Raw genomic sequence first — 16622 nt, forward strand, 5'->3', positions numbered from 1 at the left:
GCTATGGTTTGTTCCTTCGGTTTTTTCTAGCAATGTTTTTAACAAGACAACATCTTCAGGCATATTATATATTCTGATTATTTAAATTTCTAATTGTATCATTATCTCCATAATATTGTATTTACTGTATTGTGATTATTTAAATTCCTAATTGTATTCTTTCACAACTTTGTAATTTAGGAGCGGTAATTTAGGAATAGAATAGAAGAAGGAACGGAATGATGAGCGAATGAAATGGATCATTAACATTCATTTGTCTTGTTTTCTTAAGCTATCAGAATGGAATGAATTATTACTTTAAGTTGTTTGGTAGCCACAAAAAATCGCAAGAATGAAATAAAAATGATAAGAATACTCCTATCTTAATTTTTTTTAAATATCCAAAATAAAAGAAATTGCAATGACGACGATGGTGGCGGCGACGGTGACGGTGGTGGTGGTTGTTAGGTGGTGTTGTCGAAAGAGGAATGAAATGAAAAAGAAAAGTGAGAATAAATGGTTTTGATGAAATAAAATTCGTAACCTTTAATTCCATTTCATTAACCAATCAAACGCTACCCATATTTTCATTCTCGCATAATAACTTATTTCATTCCTCCTTAACCAATCAAACTACCTAACAGTTTTAAGACTTTAAGCCAATAGTTGACTTTAAAAACAAACTTATTTTCATTTTATTCATATGACATGTAATGATATAATTATAGATTTATATCCATGAATTTGGTAGCAACCATAATGATGGTGTGTGAATTTAAAAAATCAAGAGACGTGTGCAATAGCTCCCCCACAATAATCAGAACAAAAATAGTAAGGTGAATATGCATAGCTATATACTATTTATTTTATTATTTTCAGTAAGAAAATATAAAGAATAAAATGGTTGTTATGATAAAAAGTTTTATAAAAGAACTTTAAATTATAGCATATATTAAAAATGTAGTTTTAAAATCCATGCAAAAATATCTACATATTATGCCCTTTTATAAAACTCATCTAGTTACACAATAGCTCTCAAATTTAACTTCGTTAATTACACAATTAACATTACACATCTTATTTATATATGGTACCCCGCAACTTTCACTTATAGCATTAACCTTATAACCTTTTAATATGATACCCTTAAATTTCATTTATTACACAACTAACCCCTCTAACTTTTTAGCATGGTAACCCTCATGTTCCGTTAAGTTACACAAACAGCCCCACAAGTTTTTTAATATAGTGCAAACCATACCGTAACGAACCGAACTAAACCGATATCAATCAAGTTCCCATCGCCACCCCTGCAACGCGTGGGTTTATAGTAACTGGTTAAAGTCAAATGCATTGATTACAAAACCTTGATGGAGTTCATGATAAAAAGAAATAGTTTGGCTTGAAAAGAAAAGGATTGACACTTTGTTTGTAGCTATTTAAAGCTACATTTTGTGTGCCATTTTCATCACCTCTCTCTCCCTCTCTCTCTCTCTCCCAATCTGTGAGAGAGATATGGCCACAACTCTCACAGGCTCCATTGGAGAAGTGCATGAAGAAAACACCAAAGACGTTCAACCATTTCCCACCACCTCCAACCATCACAAACCACCACTTGATGCTGGTGCTCTTTTTGTTCTCAAGTCCAAAGGTACACTATTTTCTTCTTTAGATGGTTATAAGGTGAAGTGAAGTTTAGTTTATCAATGTGTCATTAGTTGATTATAATGTAAGTATAACAAAATAATTTGTTTGACCCAACCCGACCCCGACCCAAATTTCAAACTATTTTGTATTCTATAGTTTGGTTTGGGCTTGTTAAAACAATATTGTGGATAGAGTAAACTGTGGTTTTCGTCTATGTGGTTTGTCTAAATATGCGGTTTTAGTCCAATAGTTTAAAATTTGTGATTTTCGTCCCTATGGTTTCATTTCACCTGCAATTAAACCCGAATTCACTAATCCCGTTAAGTCTGGTCATTAAATCCATCAACGTGCCCTTCATGTGAGGGGCAGTTTTTGTTCTTTTTCTCCCCAAATAAACCCTAGTCCTAATTCGCAAGCCTCCTCACGTGAGGGGTTGGGGGTAGAGATATTCAAAAAAACCGGTTTGCGAACCGGTTTTCCGGTTAAAACCGGTTTTTTTAAAAACCAGTTAATTAAAAACCGGTCAAACCGGTTTTAAACCCGGCGGTTAGTGTATCGGTTACATCTCAAGCTAGAAAAACCGGTTAGAAAAAAAACCGAACCGGTTAGGGTTAAAAACCGTTTTTTTTTAAACAAACCGGTTAACCGGTTTTTTTAAACCGGTTTTTTTTTACCGTTATACAACGGTAATATAGCCGTTTTTTTGGCTTTTTGACCGTTTTTTTGACCTTTTTTTTGTTTTTTTTTACCATTATACCACCCCAAACATCTATATATAGTTTAGGTTGGGTAATGGTTATCTCACACTTCCAAAACTCGCTAAAAATACTCTAAACGTTTATTTCGGTTATCTCACACTTCCAAAACTCGCTACTCTCACACTTCCAAAACTCGCTAAAAACACTCTAAACGTTTATTTCAAACTCGATTATCATGGCCTCCCAAAGTGCTACTTCACCCGTCAACATGGGTGCCTCTAACACCCAAGAAACGGTCGTTCGGGTCATCCCACGAAACGAAACCAAGAAATTTGGCAACATTTCGACTTATGCGAAATGTCTAGTGGTGTCCAAAGAGCTCGATGCAAGCACTGTGCGAAGTTCTACGCCAAAGATGCCAATTCGACTTTGAAAGCGCATATACAAAAGCGCTATTGCAAAGGTTTGAAGAACGAAGCGGGAAGTAGTTCGCAACCGGAGATGACGAATCAAGGAACGGTGTTTACGTACGACATTGATGCGGCACGTCAACAATTTTCAAACTTTATGATTAAACAAACACTTCCTTTCAACCACTTCGACAACCCAGAATTCACTGAGATGATGCAACAGTTTGTTCAACCACGCTACCAACACGTAAGTCGTTCGACCCTTAGAAGAGATTGTCTCAAAGCATGGAAAAACGCTAAATCCGAACTAATTTCATACTTTGAAAATTTAAAAAACGATGTAAACTTAACAACAGATGTTTGGTCGGTACCTCATGGTTCGCCCGACTCATACATTTGTGTCACGGCTCATTGGGTAGACCCTGAGTCGTGGCAAATGATGAAACGAACCATTGCTTTTCATTTGTTCGATTACCCGCACACGGGTAGAAATATTTTTTTAATCTTGGATAAAATCATTCGAAAATTCAAAATTCAAGATAAAATCCTTTCAATTTCGTTTGATAAGGCGTCCAACAATACGGCCGCGGTTGAACATTTAAAATTAAAGTATAAACCTATTTGTGATGGAGCGTTTTTTCATAGTCGACGAGTTGCACATATTATCAACTTGGCCGTGCAAGATGGGTTAAAAGTGATTGAAACGCAAAGAAACAATTTTAAAAGAATGTTACGTGATGTTTTTAGCAACAATAAAACATTTTCAAGATACAAAAAATTTTGCGACGATGCTAATTGTCAATGGTTGGGGCCAAATTGGGATTGTCCTACAGGATGGAATTCCACTTGTAACATGTTTGAAAAAGTCATCCAACAAAAAGAATCTTTGATTGCGTTTCATCAAATTATGGCAAGTAGGGGTAAATGTGTAGCATATCATCCTTCAAACTGGTTATTGATTGAGACCGTTACGGAGGTCCTTCAAATTTTTAAATCTTGCACGACTAGTTTATCCGGGGTTTACTATCCAACAAGCCCCATTACTTTACCAAAAATTGTTGTCATGTGCACAAAATTGAGTGAGCTTGATTGTAGGGGTGCACCTTATTTTGATATGGGTGTAAAAATGAAAGAAAAATTTAGAAAATATTTTCAAGAACTACCCGCTGTTTTTACTTGTGCTGCTGCGTTAAACCCTTGCATCAATGTTGGTGGTGTTGAATCTTTAATAGAAAAAATTTGTGATCAGCTTTGGTTAAACACCGCTGAAAACCCCTTTTTAGCCAAACTTTAAGGAATACTTTCAACACCACCTTGTCAAATATGTACGATGTTTACTTAACAAGATACGGGTCGTCTTCCCAAATTCATGACTCGTTGAGAGCTGCTGCCCAATCCCAATCCCAAACCGAAATGGGGATGTACTACATGATTTGGGAAGACGCCGGTAAACGTCAAAAAGTTAACACCCCAAGCAGTGAACTTGGAAGGTACAGTGGTAGCAACTTTGTGAAACACATGACTCCGGATGAATTTAGAAGTCTTGATTTGCTGGCTTGGTGGAGAGGTAAGGAGGATGAGTTTCCGATCCTCGCCGCCATGGCCAAAGATTTACTAACGGTCCAAGCTTCCACGGTAGCTTCGGAGTCTGCTTTTTCTGTTTCTGGCAGAGTTATATCGATTAGGAGGACTCGACTCACTGCACCGGCTATAGAGATGTCGATTTGTTACAAAGATTACTTGGACTCGTTAGATAGGGCACAACATCAACGCTCACTCGAGGGGGAATTGGAGTATGAAGCGGGCTTGTATGAAGACGAGGTCAATGAAGTATATACTCAAGCAATGACCGATGAAGAAGCCGCCTACGACGAGTACCTAAGAAATAGCTCGGGATCGGGTAGTGAAGAAAATTAGTCATGTATTAATGATTTGTTTGTTTGTATGAAGACAATATCCCTAAGTTTGTAATCGTTTGTATTAGTTCGTTAAAAACGACATTTAATGTTTGTATTTTTAATGTTGAATTTTGAATAGAATTTTAATATTTGTATTTTTAATGGTCTTCATTATTTACAAAATATAAAAAAAACAAACGTTCGTATTTTAAATCGCGAAAATTAAAAAAAAAAAACCGGTTAAAAAAAACCGGTTCTAACCGGTTTCAAAACCGGTTATAACCGGTCCATATATTTCATTCAAAAAACCGGTTACTGTGGGGAAAAAAAAACCAGTCCGGTTTTTTTATAAAAACCGATTTGTGCATCTCTAGTTGGGGGTGTATTTTGGGAAAAAAAGGACAAAACTGCCCCTCACGTGAAGGACACGCTGATGGGTTTAATGACCAGACTTAACGAGATTAGTGAATTCAGGTTTAATTGCAAGTGAAATGAAACCACAGGGACAAAAAACACAAATTTAAAACTATTGAACTAAAACCGCAGATTTATACAAACCGTAAGAACGAAAACCGCAGTTCACTTTCACTTTTGTGGATATCAAAAGAAATTTAGACCTACTTGTTTTCTTTTCACATGTTAAACAACTGCTAGCAAGCATATATACCCAGTACCCGGTATTGTGATCATCAATACTGTTGTAATAGTTGTATAGATATGTTTTATTCGACTAGATACCTACTTAACTCATATTTTATATCATGTAATCCTAATAAATTTTAGAATGTTTTGAAATCAATGAAACAAAAATGTCTCCTTTATTGGTTTGGTTTAGAGAGATCATATTTATTCATTGAAAATTATATGTAGAGCCCAAAAACTAAATATGATAACGTCTAGACGTACGTGTAGTTATCCAACTATATATCAAAAAGTCAAAAATACCATAAATGATTTTTAGTTTTCTCTAAATGACATCAAATAGAATTGTATAACTTTAAGACATTAAAGTTGATTTGACAAAGGTTAACGAATGAAACACCACTTCTTTCACGGATTAAGGGTTGTTAAAGGTAAAATGGGTTAAAACGATAACGAGCTTTAAAAATTCTCTACACTTATATATAATAACTTATAAATTATTTTTAAATTAAATCGATAGAGTTAAATAAAGTTAAACCATTACTTTTACGTGAGATATAAGTTAAAAAAAAAAAGTTAAAAGTGAATGATGTTCTGATTACGTGAAGTTTAGGGATATGACCTAATTGGTCATAATTGCTATGATGTTACAAATTTAACTTGAGTGGCTAGAAATTTTTTGTACTTAAATTATGTTATAATGAAAAGTATTTGAAGTGTGAATACAGGTTTCTTTAATCATGTGTATAAATTTAGGTAGGGCACGACTATGGGCGGATCCAACTACTAAATGGGTGGTTCTTAAAAATCACCTGAGTTTTATAAAATAATAGTATATTAGTATATAAAAAATAATAAGGTGAACCATATTATAAATTAGAAAGGAACCATTCTAATTAGAATCTAACTTGTTGGTTTGGTGGCGAAGTCTCTAAGTTAGTTAATTATAATTATAATTATGAAGGTCACGGGTTCAAATCCGTTTTACCCTACTTATTTTATTTTTCTCTATGTGGTTTTTTAAAGTTCAAATCCGTTTTACACTACTTAAAAAAAATCTATGCAACTTTTTAGGGTTTCATAATAAAAACTTTTAAACAAATATACAGTTACAAAATTCGCTCTCTGCCTCTCTCCCCTCTCCACCATGATTACGCAGGCGCCACACCCCTTCTTCCGGTAGTTTGAGCATTTGGCCGAACGATTATATTTATATTATGTAACGATTTCAAAAGATGAAGCTCGACTCGTAGGAACAACTTGTATTTATATTACGTGCCTTTTAATTTTGAATGATGGTGTCTTTCTTATTATTTTATCGTATTTTTATTATGTAATGAATCGACCTGAACCATTAAACTAATCCGAAATATTTATATATATATATCTAATTCCATGAAATTAAAGCATCTAAGAGTAGTGCATCACCTGAAAAAAAATTATGGATTCGTTACTGGGCACGATATGAACACAACTTTAGAGTAGTGTACTATGCATGCACATCATGTCTTCCACTCACAAGAGTCGTTTCACATGTAAACAATCATTTTGTCCTTGGTAAACGGGTGTTGAGTAGTCAAAGATTCTAGGTACACGGACAATTAGATGTCAAATCAATAAGGGGTGTTGATTAGTAAACTAGCTAGTGACCGGTGACTATAAAGTTATCGTGTCCACAATTATTCCACAAGATCCAAGACTATACCAAACTAGGGACAAATCACTCCATTTATTTATTTGACTTTACTTGTTATATTGGACTGTTAAACTTTAAGCAAGTGAATCACTAACACGAACACAAGGATTAGATCAACACGCGATCTACCCTTTGTTTATTATGAAGAAACGAAAGGCACACAAAATAAACCTAACGTCTAGGGTTTATATAATACCTAGCTACCTATTCTCACACAAACTCAAATCAGGAATTTAAATAATAAGCTTAATTATCTAAACACTAACAAGATAATTATAAACGAACTTAACCTCCAAGTAATTCAAATTAAACCTTTGACTTTATTAATGTCCTTCAACCACCCTTATCGAGATTACCATACCACCCTTGCAGTTTATCGTACTAACCATTCGAGTCCTTCAAGTTGGTATTGTATCATTTTCAACATGAAACGTGTGAGGAATATCGATTTTATAAGTTAATAAAAGACACATTCATGAACATAGTAGGTGCATATATAAGTATATAAACTGCATTTGAATTTAGAGAACATCACATGACTTCATAAATGTTTGCAGTGATGACACTAACAATCTCGCATATATAGCCCTTGTTCATATTAACCAAAGATAGCTCGCGGCAATGGTACCAACGGTACCAAGTGAACGAAATAGGCTATAACACTTTACAAACCATGTTACACACACTCTTTTGAACCATTGTTACATATATATTTGTTGCGCAACGAAAGAATCGAGTACCATAATAGTTTAGATTTACCTACTTCATACTAATGTATCTAATGTTAATATGTGGCAGGGTCATGGTGGCATAGTGGCTATCATTTGACTACATCCATTGTAGCACCAGCGTTGTTGAGTCTTTACCATATGCATTTGCATCACTAGGATGGATAGCCGGAGTATTGTCGTTGGTGATCGGAGCTGTGGTGACTTTCTATTCATATAATCTTATTTCTCTCGTCCTTGAACACAATGCTGAGTTGGGTCACCGTCATCTTCGGTTTCGTGACATGGCAAATGATATCTTAGGTAACATACTTTTATAGTTTCATTGATACCGTCACTACAACTGCTAATAATAATAATAATAATAATAATAATAATAATAATAATAATAATAATAATAATAATAATTTAAGACTTTGTGAAAAAGGAATTTGTGATAATGATTTGGGATTTTTAATTGGGAAATATAATAAAAAGAAATTATGAAATACAAACTTATCTGGGTGGATTGAATGCAAGCCGACACCAATGTAGGTAATGTGACACCGACCACATTTATTCATTTTTCTTTCTAACACGTGTTTTTATATGATAAAATTTTCGTAGCCCTATTTATTTAATATCAATTAAATGAACAAGACGAGTATTAAAAATGACTATATAAAAAAATCTTAAAAGAATGACGATAATTGTAATACTTCCTAACTAGCCTCAAACTTTATTAGATTTTTTATTTAATAGACTTGTTAAGATTTATATATATATATTTATGAATTACTATTCATTTCCATATACAATTGGTGACTTGTGAGTGAAAAGAAAAAAAAAGATGTATAATAAAAGGAAATAAATAAGTACTGTTTAATTGAAAAGATATAGATTTGAAAAATCGGATGTATGAGGTTTTTAAAAGATATAAAAGGTGAATTTAGCAAAATGGTTATTTATATATAGTTTGATAACTCAATCATGTATAAAAGAGAATATCAACTTTATTCAAAGTAAGTATTAAATGAAACTTTTTTTTATTAAGTTTTTTTTTATAACTAGACGTACCTATTCATATAAAAATAAAAGGTCACGCTTACAATTTATTAAAATTTTTAGTGTATTGGTTTTAGAGTTATTCGGATTTTTTAACTTATAAAAGTCATAAAAGTTAATTTTATTAGTATCGGAGCATTCGAATTCGGGTTAATTTGACAATTGAAATTAAAATTTAAATTTGGAATCAGTTTGGTTCGAAGTTCATTCGTTTCAAATGTTATTCGAATAATGAACACCTCTACCTTGCAGGCAATATACGTGCTTTGGAATCCAAATGGAACAATGAAGCTATATCAATTTGTGATTATTTTTGAGGTTTTAATGTTGATTCTGGCACAAATTCCATCCTTCCATTCTCTACGCTATATCAACCTCGTTTCTTTAGTCTTGTGTCTTCTATACAGCGCGGCGGCTGCTACTGCTGCTTCTATCTACATAGGTCTAAATTTTAGAGTTTTTATATTTAAGTTATTATTATTATCATAAAAATATCAACTTTTTTTAATACATTTTTTATGTGTTTTTGGTTTGCTTTTATCAGGGAGTTCTTCAAAAGGACCCCATAAGAGCTACTCCTTAAGCAGCAACGACGAAACACGAATTTTTGGAATATTTAATGCAATTGCGATTATCGCCACCACTTTTGGAAATGGCATCATTCCAGAAATACAGGTAAACTATTACTCGATCTTGTTTTGACTCAATACCCACTACTAAAAAACTGGCCTAATGCGATATTTATTTTAGTAAACGGTTGCATTAGACGAAGTTGCATTAGACCTAATGCAACTCTTTTCCAAAGAGGTACATCATAAAAAGATTGCAATTGAAAAAAAAAGAAAGCAATTGCATGAGGTCTAATGCAATTTCATCTAACGTAATTGTTTTTGTAAAATAAAGGTTGCATGTACCTAATCCAGTGGTTTACCGTCTTATCACCTTTACTAATGTGTATATCATCCGTTTTCTTTTCTTTTCGTTTTTCTTTCGTATTTGGGCTCATTCCCCTGCTGTGTGTAGGCAACGCTTGCACCACCGGTTAAGGGAAAGATGTTCAAGGGTTTGTGTGTTTGCTACGCGGTGATCATAGTAACATTCTTTAGTGTTGCGGTTTCCGGGTACTGGGCTTTTGGCAACAAATCAGCTGGCCTTGTTTTAAGTAACTTTATAGACCTTGATGGTACCCTACTAGTTCCAAGATGGTTCATTGTGATGATCAATCTCCTTACCATACTCCAGCTCTCAGCAGTTGCAGTAGTAAGTATATGTTAACTGGTATTATCCGAGTTTACTATACACACTAGGGGTGTTCTTCGGGTTTAGGATTTTTTCAGGTCGGGTTATTCAGGTTCAAAGTTTTAATCTTGACCTAAAGCACAACCCAAATCTCTCACGGGTTTTTCGGGTTCGGGTTTTTTCGGGTTGGGTTAATTGGGTTTCAAGTTTCAAGTAACATATTCTTATTCTTCGTAACGTAAATAACGAAAATAATAAACCAACATAAAACGACAAAACAATTCAAAAAAAGAGTAAAACTTAACAAATTGAGTTCAACCATCATAGGAAAAAAAACAACATAAACGTCTTCAATCTGGCGTGACTTGTGTGTTCGATTACGGTTGCTACTAGTGATAAATAGAAAATATACATAAACAATAAAGAGTCAATCCATAATAGGTGGAATGAGAGCAGTCGATCTGGGTCGGATTCTGATAACCTTAGCGGTTAAGGGTTAATTAGCCTATTATATCTAAAAATATATTTGGTTTTAAAATTAAAAGTTTATTCGGGTTTTAAAACTAAAAGTTTATTCGGGTTAAGGGTTAGCCTATTATATCTAAAATATATCAATGTTGTATTTTCGCATGCTTTTACAGGTTTACTTGCAACCAACAAACGAAATTCTTGAACGAATGTTTGCAGATCCAACAAGCGGTGAATTCTCCGCAAGAAATGTGATTCCAAGAGTAATTTCAAGATCAATATCTGTGATATTGGCAATAACAATGGCAGCAATGTTACCCTTTTTCGGAGATATTAATGCCATAATCGGAGCATTTGGGTTTTTGCCACTTGATTTTGTGTTACCGGCGGTGTTCTATAATATTACATTTAAGCCTTCAAAACAAAGCGCCTTGTTTTGGTTTAATTCGATCATAGCGGTGATATTTTCGGTAGTAGCAGTTACAGCAGCTGTAGCAGCAGTAAGACAATTAAGTCTAGATGCCAAGACTTATAAATTGTTTGCTAATGTATAATCTCATTATCTTTCTAAAAGATTGCTTAAATTAAGACCATGTGTATTTTCTATAAGCATATATTGAACATATATTTCTTTACATATGATGTAATATTGTTTTTCTACAAACATGAATAAGATTCACAAAGTATAATGTTCTATAAGCATATATTGAACATATATTTCTTTACATATGATGTAATATTGTTTTTCTACAAACATGAATAAGATTCACAAAGTATAATGTTGGGATATAAAGTAATTATTATTACACAATTTAGTTTTTTATAGCATAATTACTTTAGTTATTTGTATGTTTACCGGATCCCCCCCATATAGCCGCAATAACCATAGAAATAAAGTTAATCTCTTTGTTTCGATTCTCATTATGGAAATCACATCACCATGTAAAAGGTTATGTAAATCTCTTGTTTCCTCATGCTCGAAATCGTTAGAAGAGTTGTCGTGTTTAATCGTAGAATATGCTAGCTTCTCTTTGTTGCTTGATGTAAAGGCGCACACTTCTTTGATTGCCCGAGTTCATCAAGATTAAAACACTTGGGAATATGTTATAACTATAAGTCGATCGACAAATCTGTCCATGCCTCCAACCCTAATGCATTGCCTAATGGAACACAACATCATGAATTCAGTTTTTTAAATGCTTCATATGAAATAGTTTCTCTCTTTTATCAAGAACATGACAAAGTAAAGTAATATAACAAAGTTATAAGCTTTATTCTTTTATATTTCATGCTCAATAAAACAAAATCTAGTCAACTTGGAGGAAACTCAAGAACTTGTAGTGAGGAACTGAGGATCTAAAAGTTTGATCACTTTCATCGGGGATTTACCGCTACAGATAAAAGATCCAAGTCGATTTGAGGGTTTAATGGCGGTAACAAAAGAACCTATTCGAATTCACGTCGTTTGTTTAAATAAAATATGTTAACATACGGGTTTTACCAACCGAATGCATGTCTGATGAAATATGCTTCTTTTATAATAAGTTATACGAGTGCCAATATTTCTGGGTGTTTACGAATTTATTTTTTAGCTTTAGTGCTGTTACTGTAACGAACATAATCGATACCACACCGAACGAATCTGCATCACTACACCATCACATCGCGACGGGTTTTGTTACCTAATTATTATTGCTACAATTAATTTAAACCTTAAAGTTAGACCTTTTAAGTTCAAAGTTTGACTAAGACAACAATTAATATCAATTACTAATTGAGTTGATACTTAACAATTTGTTTGTAACTTTGTATGCTACTAAAATTGTCATTTTGTGTACCATTTTCAACCATTCTTTCTCTCTTGTGTCCCTCTCTCTGTGTGAGAGAGAGATGCATGAAGAAACCATCAAAGCATTTTCCACCACCACGAACCACCGCGAACAACCACTCGATGCCGGAGCTCTTTTTGTTCTCAAATCTAAAGGTACATGACCACCCTTTCCTCTTTAACATACAAGTTAAAGTTCATGAGTTACGCGCTTTGTACAATAAAGTGGCCCTATAGTTAAAAGATCAACATTTAATAGTAGCACCAACTGCTTATAAAGGTGATTATCATGATCATATGAAAAGAACTTGTTTGATGTTGTTTTGTACTTGTGATTTCAAACTCCTTTTTGTATAATCCAAGGTTTGGTTTGCTTTTGTTAAAATGATGTTGTGTATGGATGTCATTGGCTGAACCAAATTGTTTTCTTCACCAGTTGAAATTTAAAATGTGGTTAGCAAACAATGATTTAGGGTATGAGATCAGTTGTTTATTTATTTTATTTTCTTTAATGGCTAACAAATCCTTCAAATGAGTTACGGGCTAAATTAACCGCATCGGGATACATTCACCTTTCAATCCGGGGAAAACCCTCATCTAGAGCCAACGCCTGTGAGCATTTGCCCGAAGGCATAACAGTGCGGTAAGGTAAAACTTGTTCAGTTCAAGGATCCAGCCTGTGAAAGCCACCTACTGGCCAAGTCTCTCATCATCACCCGGTGTCACTGAAACTAAATGATAGGGGCAGGAATCAAACCGGGTCATATGGAACATCAAGTCTTTCCCTTACCACTCCACCACCAGCTCAATATTATTTATAAAGTTTGGTAGTTTTATTAATGTCTTTAAATCTTTTCAATCAATATTTAAGCGTGATAAAACGTATGTGTTTAGAGGGCCAACATGCATTTATCCATTTTGCTTTCAATACATTTCATCCATAGTAATTTTTCGGCTCTTAAGACCGAAAGTTATGTTCTTATATAATTTAATCCATCACAATTTTCGCATTGAGCCCACAAATGCTTGTATTTTTTTAGTTACATCCAGATCAGTAAACTTTCTCGTATAGATTGATTGATCAGTAGAATCGGTTTTACTATTCAAAAAGAGTTGTTACACAATTTCTTATCTGTTTACCTGTTACTTTATCGTAAATGTTTGAAAATGCAAATATAAAAGTACTCAATGGATAAAAAAAATGAATCTAATGTTAATATGTGGCAGGGTCATGGTGGCATAGTGGCTATCATTTGACTACATCCATTGTAGCACCAACGTTGTTGAGTCTACCGTTCGCATTGGCATCACTAGGATGGATTGCCGGGGTGTTGTCGTTGGTGATCGGAGCAATGGTGACTTTCTATTCATATAACCTTATTTCTCTTGTCCTTGAACACCATGCCGAGTTGGGTCACCGTCATCTTCGGTTTCGTGACATGGCATACGATATCTTAGGTAACATTCCGCTTATTTAATGGGATGATTACGTAAAAAATGTAAAAACCAATATACTTTCGGATATTTATTGATGATAATAACATAGTTTTAAAAAATATTTATGTATAATAAAAACATAATTTGAATGTTATAAAACAAAGAATATGTGATAATGATTTGTGGAATTTAATTTGGAAAATATAAGTGGTCAAAGGCGTGCCGTTGATTATATAAAAAAAGATACGTGACGCTGACGGTATTTAATATGAATTCATTTACGTATCTAAATTTTATGTTTTATATTAAAATTTTGCAAGTTATTTAATATCTATTATTTAAAGAGAAATATTTCTACTTTTATGATGAGTCTAGACTATTAACATAAGCAATTTTAGTTATTAAATATATATATATATATATATCAGTTTTGTTCTCTAGATTTGTTTTTCCACTTACAACTCTATGATTTCCGCTTCATTCCGTATTAATGTTCAATTTTGTACCCAAAACAAAATCTAAATACATAGTTTCATTTATTTATTTATTTATTTATTTATTTATTTTTGTCTCGTGAAAGAACACTATTTTCAAAGTGTTCGGTTTTATGAAAAAAAAAACTATATCGGAGTGTCGAAAAAAAAAGTTGAACAAAATAGTTAAAAAGGTTGAATATTACAAGTTATTAGAGAAATATTAAATTATATGAAAATATTACTGTTACAAGTTTTTAAGTATATTTTTTAATAAACTTGAATACAGGTTTTTAAAAGTTGAATATTCTTTTCATTTTTCAAATTCTATTTCATTTCCTAAGTGTGAAATATATCCAAATTTATACATTATATATTTCTATGTATATATTGTTTACTTTAATTCAGGTCCAGGATGGAGTAGATATTATGTTGGCCCAATCCAGTTTGTGGTCTGCTATGGTACAGTGGTGGGTCAATATCTTGTAGGAGGCCAATGTCTCAAGGTTAGAAGTTTATATGCAATTAGTAAAAATGATTATTATTATTACAATTAATTTTCAAAAAAATAAGTAACCCCGTTTCGTGCAGACAATATACGTGCTATGGAATCCGAATATAACAATGAAGCTATACCAATTTATCGTCATTTTTGGGGTTTTAATGCTGATTTTGACACAAATTCCATCCTTCCATTCCCTCCGTCACATCAACCTCATTTCTCTAGTCCTTTGTCTTCTCTATAGTGCCTCTGCTACCGCCGCTTCTATCTACATAGGTGTAGTACACCTCTAACCCTTTTTATATTTAAAATTATTCTTATTATAAGCGGTACCAATTTTTTATATATATTTACGTTTTTTTGTTTGTTTCTCTTTAGGGAACTCTTCAAAAGGAGGCCATAAAAATTATTCCTTGAGCGGCAATGACGAATCACGAATTTTTGGAATCTTTAATGCTATCGCGATCATTGGCACCTCCTATGGGAACGGCATCATTCCGGAAATACAAGTAAACTATTGCTAGAAATGAACTCATTAATATTGTACATTTTTTATATAATTATTAATATTCATGTGCTTGTGTGTAGGCAACACTTGCACCACCGGTTAAGGGGAAGATGTTCAAAGCCTTGTGCGTGTGCTACACGGTGGTCGTAGCAACGTTCTTTAGTGTTGCGGTTTCTGGGTACTGGGCTTTTGGTAGCAAATCCGCGAGTGTTGTCTTAAGCAACTTTATTGACCATGATGGTAACCCACTAGTCCCAAGATGGTTCATTATGATGATCAACATCTTTGTCATATTCCAGCTCTCAGCGGTTGCAGCAGTAAGTATATTATTATTATTAACTTACTCTTTTCAACCAATGATTTGAAACATCACTTTTGCACTTTCGCTTGCTTTTACAGGTTTATTTACAACCAACAAACGAAGTTCTTGAACGAACATTTTCAGATCCAACGAGCGGTGAATTCTCCGCAAGAAATGTGATTCCAAGAGTTATTTCCAGATCAACATCTGTGATCTTGGTAACAACAATAGCAGCAATGTTGCCTTTCTTTGGAGATATTAATGCAATAATTGGAGCATTCGGGTTTTTGCCTCTTGATTTTGTGTTACCGATGGTGTTCTTTAATCTTACATTCAAACCGTCAAAGCAAAGCTCCTTGTTTTGGTTTAATTCGAGCATAGTGGTGATATTCTCGGTTGCCTCAGTTATAGCGGCGCGTAGCAGCAGTAAGACAAATAAGTCTAGATGCCAAGACTTATGAACTTTTTGCTAATGTATGATCTCATAATCTTTCTAATAATATTGCTTAAACCATGTACTAGTTCTACAAACATAAATCAAATATATATTTATTTATAGGTGTATTGGTTTTATTAATCTCAACGAGTTGGCTGTTGACGTTCCCATCTTTTAACGTATTTGTTCCCAACGGTCTACGACTAACAAAATCCCAACGCCCTTACTCGCAAGTCACCGGAAAAAACGCTTTGGCGCCAGAAAAGTCACATTTTTACCAGAAAACTCAGCCTGAACACCACCAACCAAACACCACTACTTGAGCACCATCAACCGTTTCCAACGATGGTTCTATGATTCCGACGATGGTTCTAAGATTCTGATATAAAGTTACATTGATGTTTGAGACGAAAATGTTGAGTTCGGCAACATGCAACTAACTACGTTAAAATTTTGTTAGTAACGTACCATCAGGGACAAATATGATAAAATGTGAGATGCCACGGACCGTCAAAAACAAATATGATAAAATGTGGATGCTATCAGGTAATTCATTAGTTGAGACCGTCAACGAAACAAACCAAAAGATAATAGTTTGAACTAATAAAAACCAATACACCTTTATATATACTGAAATAGTCTAAAATATAGTAAAAATTCACAAATAGCATTAAAGCTTAAAAGAGAA

At 33.6% G+C, this 16622-nt stretch overlaps 1 protein-coding gene and 1 pseudogene across 2 annotated transcripts; both read left to right on the plus strand.

Annotated features, from left to right (window-relative positions):
• Nucleotides 1-8973: 8973 nt before the first annotated feature.
• On the plus strand, nucleotides 8974-11003 carry LOC143539126 (GABA transporter 1-like). Its single transcript, XM_077032531.1, has 4 exons — nucleotides 8974-9184; nucleotides 9287-9417; nucleotides 9766-10002; nucleotides 10623-11003. Exons 1-4 carry the CDS (start codon nucleotides 8974-8976, stop codon nucleotides 11001-11003), a joined length of 960 nt encoding a protein of 319 aa, XP_076888646.1.
• A 1214-nt stretch (nucleotides 11004-12217) lies between these two features.
• LOC143539113 (GABA transporter 1-like) lies at nucleotides 12218-15978 on the plus strand (annotated as a pseudogene). The gene is made up of 7 exons (XR_013136374.1): nucleotides 12218-12433; nucleotides 13505-13735; nucleotides 14596-14693; nucleotides 14779-14965; nucleotides 15068-15198; nucleotides 15278-15514; nucleotides 15597-15978. The product of XR_013136374.1 is annotated as a GABA transporter 1-like (transcript).
• The last annotated feature ends 644 nt before the right edge of the window (nucleotides 15979-16622 follow it).

Source organism: Bidens hawaiensis, unplaced genomic scaffold (assembly GCF_021521415.1).
Source record: "Bidens hawaiensis isolate Kalapana, Puna unplaced genomic scaffold, B.hawaiensis_p1.1 tig00011798_1, whole genome shotgun sequence".
NCBI lineage: Eukaryota > Viridiplantae > Streptophyta > Magnoliopsida > Asterales > Asteraceae > Bidens > Bidens hawaiensis.

What these genes read in the sequence shown, in the direction of transcription:
- LOC143539126 (XM_077032531.1), top strand. Translation starts at nt 8,974, where the DNA reads ATGAACACCTCTACCTTGCAGGCAATATACGTGCTTTGGAATCCAAAT. An exon ending in GCATCATTCCAGAAATACAG is followed by an intron (nt 9,418 to 9,765) that starts GTAAACTATTAC and finishes TGCTGTGTGTAG; the next exon opens with GCAACGCTTGCACCACCGGT. An exon ending in AGCTCTCAGCAGTTGCAGTA is followed by an intron (nt 10,003 to 10,622) that starts GTAAGTATATGT and finishes ATGCTTTTACAG; the next exon opens with GTTTACTTGCAACCAACAAA.